Source organism: Orycteropus afer, unplaced genomic scaffold (genome assembly GCF_000298275.1).
Source record: "Orycteropus afer afer isolate SDZICR_OR568_19922 unplaced genomic scaffold, OryAfe1.0 scaffold00047, whole genome shotgun sequence".
NCBI lineage: Eukaryota > Metazoa > Chordata > Mammalia > Tubulidentata > Orycteropodidae > Orycteropus > Orycteropus afer.
In genome coordinates, this window is record NW_006921634.1 from 7,211,989 (window position 1) to 7,223,983 (window position 11,995).

At 41.8% G+C, this 11,995-nt stretch overlaps 1 protein-coding gene across 1 annotated transcript in view; it reads left to right on the forward strand.

Annotated features, from left to right (window-relative positions):
* The window catches only part of AMOTL1 (angiomotin like 1), a 102,602-nt gene extending 91,132 nt beyond the window's left edge, over positions 1–11,470 (forward strand). The window contains exons 9-12 of the mRNA XM_007938066.2: positions 6,246–6,371; positions 7,470–7,696; positions 9,927–10,202; positions 11,364–11,470. Coding sequence (XP_007936257.2) covers positions 6,246–6,371; positions 7,470–7,696; positions 9,927–10,202; positions 11,364–11,470 — 736 coding nt within the window. The remainder of the gene's footprint in view (positions 1–6,245; positions 6,372–7,469; positions 7,697–9,926; positions 10,203–11,363) is intronic.
* The last annotated feature ends 525 nt before the right edge of the window (positions 11,471–11,995 follow it).

Here is an 11,995-nt window from a genome sequence, read left to right on the forward strand (position 1 = left end):
GATCTTGTAACATTTTACAGATTTCAAAGGATTGTAATTTTTTTTTTTTTTTTTTTTTTTGTCTCTAAGTCATGTTCTTCTAATTGTGCCTGCTGTCCTTATTTGGCAGTATAAACAGGAATTTTTGAATCTGTAACTCTCAGCGAATTCTCCAAAAGTACGTTGATTGAAAATGAGTGCTTCTAGCCATTGATTCCTATTTTTATCTTTATACCTTAGATTTTTATGTACCTTAGAGTGAATTTATACTTTTGTAGGTATATTTAAAGCATTTTAGTTGCTTTCTGAATTATTTGGTTTTATGATTTATTTTCAGCCATAATTTTGCTTTATTCAGCCACATTCTCAAACGAACACTCCTATTGGTTTATTTATCTCCATGCATCTTTGCTGAAGCCTCCTTCATAAAGACAAACAGAGCCTCCAGGAGTGTAGACGAATGGTGAAGGGCATGCATTGGCTTTGAAGTCTTAAATATCTAGGTTTGAATCTATTTTCAGCATTCAAACTGGGGATCCTTAGAAAAGTCATATAACCCAGTTTCTTCATCTGTCAAATGAGAATAGTAATATCTACCTCCGAAGTTGTAAGAAATCAGTGAGATGTTGTGTGTGGTATGCTTTCCCAGTCCCTGACATTAAGTAAATGTTCATTAAATGATAGCTGTCCTTGAAATGGGTAACAGAAGGACTTCTTTTTTTTTTTTTTTCCAGCTAAATCTATCCTTGGTCTAGGATATATTCTTGTTCTCCAACCCCCACCTGATCTTCTCACTTGTCTATGCATTTATCTGTAGCCTGGTGTTTGGTGTTAGTGGTAATGCAGTATCATTATATACTGACATATACTGTTATTTGCCTCTGTTGTCTATATCTTATGTGCATATTTCCATGTCCTTCCTTTCCCCCGTGTCGTCATGCTGGTCACAGACTCTTTCCATACTGTCCATCCCCTCACCTAAATCAACATGTGACCCCCAACTAGTCTTAAACTTTCCTTCCCTTTCCCTCCCATCCCTGGTAACCTACAAAATGAGATTCCTTCCCTAAGTAAACCTTTCCTTGTCTTTTTACAGTAATGGACTCATACAATATTTGTCGTTCTGTTATTGACTTACTGCACTCAGCATAATGTCTTCCAAATTCATCCACGTTGTGAGATGATTCGTGTATTCTTCATTATTCTTTAACGTAGCATAATATTCTATTGTGTGAATGTACCGTAGTTTGGTTATTCATTCATCTGTTGATAGGCATTTAGGTTGTTTCCATCTCTTTGCTGTAATGAATTGTGCTGCGATGAACAAGGGTATGCATATGTCTGTTCGTGTCCTGTCTCTCACCTCTTTAAGGTATATACCTAGTAATGGAATTGCTGGATCAAATGGTATTTCTGTTTTCAATTTTTTAAGGAAATACCAGGCTGTTTTCCGCGATGGTTGTACTATTTTGCAGTCTCAGCAACCTCACCAACATTTGTTATTTTCTGTCCTGTTGAACTTTGCTCTTATTGCAGACTGAGATGATATCTTATTGTTGTTTTGATTTGCATCTCTCTAATGGCTGATTAGGAGCTCTGGTAGCATAGTGCCTAAGGCACTTGACTGCTAACCAGAAGGCTGGTGGTTCAAACCTACCAGCCACTCTTCGGAAGGAAGGTTGGGCAATCCTACTTTCGTAGTGATACCACCTTGGAAACCCAAGGAGGGGTAGCTATGAGTCAGGGCCAACTCGACAGCTTATAACAACAACAACAACAATGGCTAATGATTGTGAGCATTTCTTCATGTGTTTGTTGGCCATGAGTATATCATGTTTAGTGAAGTGTCTGTTGATGTCCTTTGCCCATTTTTGAATTGGATTGTTTGTCTTTTTGGTGTTCAAGTGTTGAAATTTTCTATAAATTTTGGAGATATGTCCTTTGTCAAATATGTCATAGCCAAATATTTTCTCCGAATCTGTAGGTTCTCTTTTTACCCTTTTGGAGAAGTCTTTCAATGCGCATAAGAATATAATTTTTAAAAGGTCCCAGTCATCTAGCTTCTATTCTACCTCATGTGCATTCTGGGTTATGCTTTATAGTCGATTTATGCCATAGATTAGGGCCCCTAGATTTGCCCCTATTTTATCTTTGATGAGCTTTATAGTTTTGGTTTTTACATTTAAGTCTTTGATCCAACTTGAGTTTGGTTTTGTGTGTAGGGTGAGGTGTGGGTCTTATTTCATTTTTCTGGAAGTTGATATCCAATTTTGCCAGAACCATTTGTTAAAGAGGCTATCTCTCCCCCATTTAATGGGTTTTGGTCCTTTGTCAAAGATCAGCTGTTCATAGATGGATGGGTATTTCTGGGTTTTTGTTTATGTTCCATCGGTCCATCTGTCTATCATTGTACAAATACCATCCTGTTTTAACTACTGTGACTGTAGAGTAGGTTTTGAAATCTGGGAGTGTGAGACCTCCTACTTTGTTTTACTTCCTCAGCAGTGCTTTGCCTATTCGAAGTCTCTTCCCTTTCCATATGAAATTAATAATTGATTTTTCCATAACCTTAAAAAATGTTGATGTTATCTGGATTGAGATTGCATTGAATGTGTAGAATGCTTTGGGTAATATTCATATTTTCACAATATTCAGTCTTCTTATCCATGAACAAGGCAAGTTCTTCCATTTATATAGATCCTTTATAGTTTGTTGTAGTAGTGTTTTGTTGTTCTCTTTGTATAGGTCTTTTGTGTCTCTGGTAAGATTTATTCCTAAATATTTTTTCTTTTTGGTAGCTATTGTAAATGGTAGGAGCACTGGTAGCATAGTGCCTAAGCACTTGACTACTAACCAGAAGGCTGGCAGTTCAAACCCACCAGCTACTCCTCGGAAGGAAGATGGGGCAATCTACTTCCATAGTGATACTGCCTCAGAAACCCAAGGAGAGGTTGCTATGAGTCAGGTCCGACCAACAGCACATAACAACAACAACATTGTAAATGGTATTGTTTTCCTTATTTCCTTTTCAGAGGCCTCTTTGTTGATGTAGAGGAATCCAACTGATTTTTGTATGTTTACCTTGTATCCTGACATTTTGCTGAACCTTTCTGTTAGTTCCAGTAATTTTTTTGCTGAGTCTCTTGGGTTTTCTATATATAGGATCATGTCATCTGCAAATAGAGATAGCTTTACTTCTTCTTTGCCAACTAGGATACCTTTTATTTCTCTTTCTTGCCTTATTTCCCCTAGCTAGGACTTAAATAGGAGCTCTGATAGCATAGTGCCTAAGGCACTTGACTGCTCACCAGAAGGCTGGCGGTTCAAACCCACCAGCCACTCCTCGGAAGGAACGTTGGGCAATCCTACTTTCGTAGTGATACTGCCTCGGAAACCCAAGGAGGGGTCACTATGAGTCGGGGCCGACTCAACAGCAAACAACAACAACAAAAACAGGACTTAAATAAATGTTAAATAAAAGTGGTGATAGAGGACATCCTTGTCTGGTTTCCATTCACCAGGGGAATGCTTTGCGCCTTTCTTGGTTAACAGTATTGTTGGCTGTTGGCTTTGCATATATGCCCTTTATTATGTTGAGAATTTTCCTTTCTATCTCTATTTTGCTAAGACTTCTGAACAGGAATTGGTGTTGGATTTTCTCAAATGCCTTTTCTGAATCGATTGATATGATCATATGGTTCTTGTTTTGTTTTGTTTACGTGGTGGATTGCATTGATTGTTGAACTATTCTTGCATACCTGGGATGAATCCCACTTGGTCATGATGTATTTTTTTTTTATATGTTGTTGGATTCTTTCAGTTAGGATTTTGTTGAAGATTTTTGCATCTATATTCATGATGGATATTGGTCTGTAGTTTCTTTTTTTAGTGGTGTCTTTCTCTGGTTTGGGTATCTTTTTGCTGTTTTGCGGTGTTCTAGAAAAGAACATTACAATTTCTAATATGATTGTAATATTGGAGTGTGATATTAAAAGATGTGAAATACTCAGCTGAATCATTTCTTATTAATTTAATTTTCACATAATTAGAGACATTACTGTGCCTTTTAGCCTAAGATGTATCACTTAGATGGTACAATTACCTTATTTTTACTAATTGTTGTTAATTAGGAGCAATTAAGTTGACAAAACTAGTGACAGGAATAGTTATTTTTGACCAGTTATTTTCAGACACCTGCTTCCAGCTAAACTGCTTTTTAATCTCTCTATCGGTCCCCTTCCCTCACTCCACCAACCTCATCTGAATTTCCCAAGGTTAGGATTCAAGGGTAGTGTGAGTGTCTTCTCCATCTTTCTACCCTGGCACCCAGCATATTTGTTACACTGAACTGACCTGAATCCTAGGCAGCAGCCCATACAACAAAACATGAGGTAGAACGCAGGCACGAAGGAGAACTTCAGCCTTGAGTCTCACTGCCCAAGAGGATCACACTCAGTTTATAAATATTTAGTAAGCCCCTAGTTTTTTTTTTTCTTTATTGCATTTTGGGTGCGTTTACAGAGCAAATTCATTTTCCATTCAACAGTTCATACACATTTTGTTTTGTGACATTGATTGAAATCACACAGTGTAACAGCTTTCTTCCCACTTCCTCCCTGTGGTTACCTTTTCCCTTTGTCCTTCTTTCCTTTGCATTCCTGCCCTTTGAGCTAGCTCCCTCTGCAAATGCTGCCCTTCTACTCTCCCATGGTTGACTGGAGTGTATCTACCTGTCATAACTATTTGTCTTGTAGGCCTATTATTTGGCTGAAATTTAAGTCATGGGAGTGAGTTCAGTTCCAGGCCTGAAGGGTAACTAGGGGCCATAGTCTTGGGGGTTTCCCCATTCTCTATCAAACTGTAAGTCTGGTCTTTTATGGTTTTGAATTTTGTTCCACATTTTTCTCCTTCTCTATCCAGTATCTCCAATTTTGATCCCTTTCCGAGTGGTTGGCATTTATAGCTGGGCATCATCTAGTTCTTCTGGTCTCAGAGTCATGAAGTCTGAAATTCCCGTAGTCCATTAGTCCCTTAGACTAATTGTTTCTATATGTCTTTGATTTTCTTCACTCTTCTTTGTTCCAGATGAAAAGAGACCAATAGTTGCATCTTAAATGACTGCTCACGAGCTTTTAATACCCCAGTCTAAGTCCTCATTTTTTTGTAAAATATTGAAATAGCTGCTTTATAGTGATGAATAAAAGTAAAACTTTAACTCTGGGCAAATAAGAAAGGAAAGGAAAGGAAATATGAAAGAATACAAGTATAGAAAAGAGCCCTGATAGTGTCGTGGTTAAATATTCAGCTGCTAACCAAAAAGTTTTGGTTTGAACCCACCAGCTGCTTTGTGGGAAAAAGACCTGGCAATCTGCTCCCATAAAGACTGCAGCCTAGCAAACCCTATGGGGCAGTTCTAACTCTGTCACATGGTCACTGTGAGTCAGATTCAACTCAGTGGCACACAACAAGTTTAGAAACACAAACAAATATGGTAATGATAAGAAGAAGGAGAAAATCCACATGTAAGTAGATTATAGCATTGTAAGTGTAGAATCTCCATATTCATAACATGCCAGATAGGTTAATACAGGTAGTCCTCAGCATACAACATATTTGAGTTACCACCAACTGCACTTAAGACCATCTGGTTTTTGATTATTTTCTTTTTTGGTATCATTAGTAATATGTACTAAATACAGTGTTACAATGTATAATTTGCTGATGTTATAATTCTCAGATGGTCACTCTCAGATGTTCAGTGTTATGATTTACGTGCTACGATTTACTGTTCAAAACACTGTTGTATAGCAAGTAGGTTATAAAAACTAAAAGAAAAAAGAGAGAGATTGGACTTATATCAGAACTTACTTAACAACAGAGTCATCACAACCCCATTGTAAGTCAGGGACTATCAGTATACAGTGTGATTAGAAGGAGTAAGGAATTTTTATTTTTAGATTATATTTTGTTTTCTTTAGATACCATCTTAATTCTAACAAGCTTAGGAAGAGAATATTAGGAATATGGAGATTTAGGGAAGCAAAAGTAGGTGGACTTGTGTCTCCCCACAGACATCTACATCTCTCTGCATCTGCTGTCTGACAAGATGGGTAACCTAGCTGGGGAAGTGGAGGTGGAGCACTGTTATCAGCCAGTAGGAGGAAGGGGCAGGTTTGTCTTCCACCATGAATACCAGCCTCTGTCCTAACTCTGCTGAACTAAGCAAGAAAGCTTTCCTGTGATCTCTGTGTGTCCTGTGTTGTCAGGGACACGACCATCATCAACCACTCGCGGAATGGCAGCTATGGTGAGAGCTCGCTGGAGGCCCGCATCTGGCAGGAGGAAGAGGAGGTGGTGCAGGCCAACAGGAGATGTCAGGACATGGAGTACACGTAAGGACAGCTTTGTGTGTGCCATGCCACCAAGTCCACTCTAGCCACTCCACTCTGGATCCTGTGTGGAACCCCCAGCCCCTTCCAGAGAGGACTGCTTCTGCTGCCCTGTCTGAATGGCTTTGGAGAGCTTGAGCTCTCCAAAGAATCTCCTCCCCCAAGTCTGCTCTAGAGAGAAGAGAGAGCCTCAAATCTAAGCAAATGGCTCCTCTCATCAGAGGAACTCGTGCCTGAAGTCTCTTTGGGATAATTTCATGTCAGATGCCATTTTTAACTTAGAGGCCAAGTCTAATATAGATGCCTATGTTATTTCTGGGTATCTCTCTCTCTCTAAAACTTCTAGGGAGCTGGAAAGGGGAATCAGATCATACTCCAAAGGCTAGTGTTTTTGAGCCAGAATTTATATATTAGCTAATGCATTCTTGTCCTGGGTCAAACAAGATTTCTAGTAGGCTTGAGGCATAGTAAAATCAGCCTGCCCTGCCCCCTTGACTACCTGTCAGGATCTGTGGACCCTGGGGACCTAAGCCTCTTATTTTATAGACTGTCTAGATGTGAAGACTGGGCTTAGTGGTTGATAGGTCTCAAGTGTTACTATCAGAGTTCTGAAACAACTCAAATGTTTTCTAGTTCTTATTTTTGGATAACTGGTGGGATAGAGGTCAGCCTATCTTCTCCCCAAGAACCTATTCATCTTTTTTTTTGTTCCTCAGAAATTGATGTTAGTTGAAAGCTCACACTATCTGAGGCCTCAGTGTTCACATGCTTCCCTATCTCCTTCTCCCTAGGAGTGCTAGACCCTTTAAATGTGCTCACTGGAGTTGGCCCCAGTCATTCTAACTGTACCTCCTCAGGTTCCAGAAAGTCTCAAGTCTTGCTAGGTGCCAGAGAAAGGGCACTCTTTAAATCTACTATCAAAGAGCCATATTACACAATTTAGAGATTATTAAATGCTTGAAGACTTATACTGAACTTAGCTCTCCATCCCTGACTTATAACTAAAATCCCATGCACAGCCTAAGAGAATTGCTTCATGTTTTTCTAACCAGATTTGTTTTTCAACTAACAGCTTGTTATTATGACTATTTTATTTTACAGTATTAAAAATCTCCATGCCAAAATCATAGAGAAGGATGCCATGATTAAGGTCCTTCAACAGCGATCCCGTAAAGATCCTGGGAAGACAGACTCCTCAAGCCTGCGACCTGCCCGCTCAGTCCCATCCATTGCTGCGGCCACTGGCACACACTCCCGCCAGACCTCTCTTACCAGCAGCCAGCTGACTGAAGAGAAGAAGGAAGAGAAGACCTGGAAGGGAAGCATAGGTGAGCTTCATGCCTCCTTCAGCCTCAGATCTCAAAAGCAAGAGCAGACATTGACACAAACATTGAGAGGCAGCCTCATATGATGTCTCAAGAGAGTCTTCACACTTGTTTGTGTGGTGTCCTGGCTCCACTGCTCACAGCACATGGAAACATCTCTGACTATCTCTAAGCCTCACTTTACTCATCTGTAAAATGGGGAGAATAATCAGCCATACTTTGGTTGTGTTTATGTGGAAGCACTCAGTATCAGATTACCCAATAGGTAAGGACAGGCTTACTTGTTCTTATTTACTAATCTGTAGTGAATAGTTTCACATCTTTTTTTTACCACAGATACAGTGAAACTCATGTGAAATTGTTCCCTGCAGATTAGTAAGTAAGCACAGGTAAGCCTGTGCTTACCTTGTTTATTGGGTCATCACCCCTGGAAGTTATATAAATTCTAAAAGCTGTACCACTGAAGTAGCTGTTAACCCTGGGTTGACTCATATCATGATTACTATCCATTATTGTTGAAAGTTGAGGCCACTTTTACAACATAAATGGAAAAAGCCCAGAGGCCTCTGGCCTCTGAACAACTTGGCTCTGCCTCCGACCACTTATACAATTGCTCTCAAACATGAGGGATTGGTGGAGGTTGTGCTTGTTGTGTTGTTGCACAGGCAGGATCTTGAGGAGAATTGGGCAAGTGTGGTCTGAGCCATGAATGGGTTTCCTGGGGTGAGGGTGGGTGGGGCTCATTGACCCACTAGATGAGTCTCAGAGGAAGCAGCAGAGCCAGTCCTGCGTGCATGCAACATTCCCAGACACATGTCCCCTACTCTTCCCCTGCATGATGGCAACTCCAGAGGTTTGACCCTTTGATGCATTTCCCTGGGTCAGCGTGTGTTTTGTTTCTCTGAGAGCCAGCTTTCCTGAGCAGAGGACCCCGGAGGAGGCTGGCTGCGGCTGGCTGCTTCGTGCCAAAAGGTTGATAAGAGCCTTCAGTATGCACCCAACAGAGTTGGAGGATCAAAGGCTTCAGCCAGACCTCTGTTTGAAGTCCCCGCCACAGGGTAACTTCAGCAGCCCCTGCCCTCAGAGGAAATGCACTTCAAAGAGGACATGTGTGGACAGCAGATGTGATCATCAAAGACCCTCCCAAGGACACGTCCAAGAACCAGTTAGAGCGCCTGGGAGCTGATGTGCAGACTGGGTGGTTAAGGAGATTGAAAATGTATTAGGGCTGATGGAAACCCTGAGAGAAGCCAATTGGACACCCAGCCAGGCTGACCTTGTATCAGGCACATCTTAACCAAGTTTGGAAGCCAAGCACCCTAACGGAGAGTTACTGGGTCCCCTACACTGGCGTTTTCTCTCATTTCTGTGTAGAATCTTACACTGATTGGTGCTGATGTGTCATGAAAACAGGGACCCTCTGAAGGGCAATGGAGAAGTACATATTTATGGGCCACTGCACAGTTTCACCAGCTGCTTCACTGGAGAAAGATGTAGCGATCTGCTTCCATAAAGAATTACAGCCTTGGAAATACTATGGGGCAGTTCTACTCTGCCCTATAGGGTCATTATGAGTAGTAATCAACTCAGTGACAGTGGGTTTAGTTTGGTTTGGCACAGTTCCCGAAAGATTTTGTCATCTTCCCGATGGACTCTGGAAAGAGGTGCAAGCAACAGTCTACCTTCCTGATTGCTCAGGGGCCCCCAGGGGAGAGGTTGGCTATTGATTTACTCAGCCTGACACTCCCCACAGAACATTGTTGTCAGACTCGGGTTTGTTTCTATAAGCAGAGTGACAAAGTGAGCATAGATGGGTTTGAGTCCCATTTGTGCTACAGCTCTGAGATGTTATTTTTCTGAGCTTCCATTTCTGTATCTGTAAGGCAGAGAAAGTCAGCGCCATATAGGACTGTTGTGAAATGTAAAATGAGGTGATGTACATGGTGCCCCCAGTGCAAAGACCCTGACGACTAAAGTGTGGTCAATGGACCAGCCACAGCGGCATTACCTGGGAGCTTGTTAGACATTTTGGAGGGAGATTTATGAAAGGAGACTAAGTCTTTCTTTTTTATTCTTTTGGTGTTCGGCATTTTATCAGGCCCATAATAAAGGCTTAGTGAATGAATTAGTGAACCAAGCACTCCTCAGCCAAGAATAAAATGACCTCTAAAACTAGTTTTGGAAAAAAAAAAAAAAAAAGATGGCAGTGAAAAAGCTGTTCTTCCACCCTCAGGATTGCTGCTGGGGAAGGAGCACCATGAACATTCTTCGGCCCCCATGCTGCCAACCCCACCTGCCTCGGCACTGTCTCCTACAGCTTCCACCACATCGGCCAGCAGCGCCCATGCTAAGACAGGCAGCAAGGACAGCAGCACCCAGACAGACAAGAGTGCTGAATTCTTCTGGCCCAACATGGCCTCCCTCCCCACCCGCAGCAGACTGGGCATGACTCCCTCCAACAGCCCTATCCTGAAACACCCAGTAGCCAGGGGGACTGGAGAGAAGCCCGGTATGTGTTTCCCCCTCCCTCTTTTACGGTATGCTTGGAAATCATAGAACTCTCCGGCCTGAGAGAGGGAGGGAGGGTGAAAAGGGATCCTCTAAGTGCTGTTAGAAAATTGGTCTCCTCCGGTATGTTTGGGAGCTAGTATCAGACACCAGAAGGAGCCCTGGTGGCAATGATTAAACACTCAACTGGTAACCGAAAGGTTGGTTGTTTGAACCCACCCAGCCACTCTACAGGAGAAAGCCCTGGCGATCTGCTTCTGTAAAGATGACAGCCAAGGAAACCCTATGGGGCAGTTCTGTTGTGTCACATGAGGTCGCTATTGAGTTTGACTCAAGAGCACCCAACAACAACAGTTAGGCGCCAGATATTTCAAAGGCACCAGAGACATAGACAATGCCTTTAAGGTGTTTACTTATCAAGGTTTCAGGTTTCAGTGGAGTACATCCTTATTGGAGGAGAAGGGGGTACATTTAACTATAGAGTAGCTTAATTTCAGGCGTAGCCCTTGGCACCATACTAGTGAGTGGCTTTTTTAGAGCATACGAGAGAAGACACCTTGGGAGGTGTGAGCTTTGTGGTAGGACCAGAAGTGTCCAGGGAAAGAGTATTGAATTGAGACTAATCACATCATGGGGAGAGCCCTTTTCAGAAATGCTTTTGTGGAGGTGGGGCCTGTTTTATATATACGTTAACTGTCCTCCAAGGTGGTCTTTAATTCACCTTCCACAGTACACAAATAAATAGTATTGTCATTTTGGAAAGATTTAATTCTTGGGATGGACTTTTCCAAGTATGGCAGGGAGCATGTAAAACATACCTGGCAGGTGCACCTGATAGTTTTGAATGAATGAGTAGGAGGGAGGATGGGTGTGAAGTGTTCCCTACAAAGTTCCAATTTCACCTTCACTCACTTCATCCTTTCCCATCACCATCCTCATGGATGAACTTCAGGGCTATACTGTACACTGTGTGTACTTTACAACACTGAGCTCTTCTCCACTTGATGTCTCAATTGTATGTGGCCTTACCTTGCTGCACCTGTGGCGAGGGAGCATTCTGAACGAGTGATGAGGTCTGAAGTGGTTCCATTAGAGAGAGATTGTGTAAGCTATACCCCTCTTAAGGAAGTAGCCATTCTGATGTCCCCCTTCTATTTGGCAGAGAACTCTCCTGGCCACGGGAAGGCACCTGATCACAAAGGCCGTGTCAGCAGCTTGCTTCACAAGCCCGAGTTTCCAGATGGAGAGATGATGGAAGTCCTCATCTAACTCTTTCCTCCCTATTGAATTTCATATGGAACATTGACAAACAAGGAAAGTGGCAGAGAGGGAGAAGGAAGGTCATGAAAGATGTGGGTGGGAAATCAGGAATGATTTGGATAGGTAAAGGTTTCAGATTATAAGAACACTTTTTATAAATGTAAAATAAAATTTTTAAAAATCCACAAAAACAGGAGACCTACATGACTCAAGACAGAAGAACATACTATGGATTTGTCTTGCCCATGGAGGAAGGGAGAAGATGCATGTAGATTAGGAAACAAAGTTAAGAAGAAATAGGAAATGGAATTTTTCATTGTACAAAAATGTATCTCTTGGGGAGGGTCTGTGTACACCCATTCTCTGGTTATAAGCAAATAATCCTGAGCATGGATCTTTCTTGAAATACCCACATTCTCTTGCCTTTTAGCATGTTTTGTTTAAGAAGAATCTTCTAGAAATCTCTAGAGCCAGTCTCGGCGTAATGCAATATCACTTGGGCCGTCCATGAGGTCTCCAGGAGTGTGTGTGTGT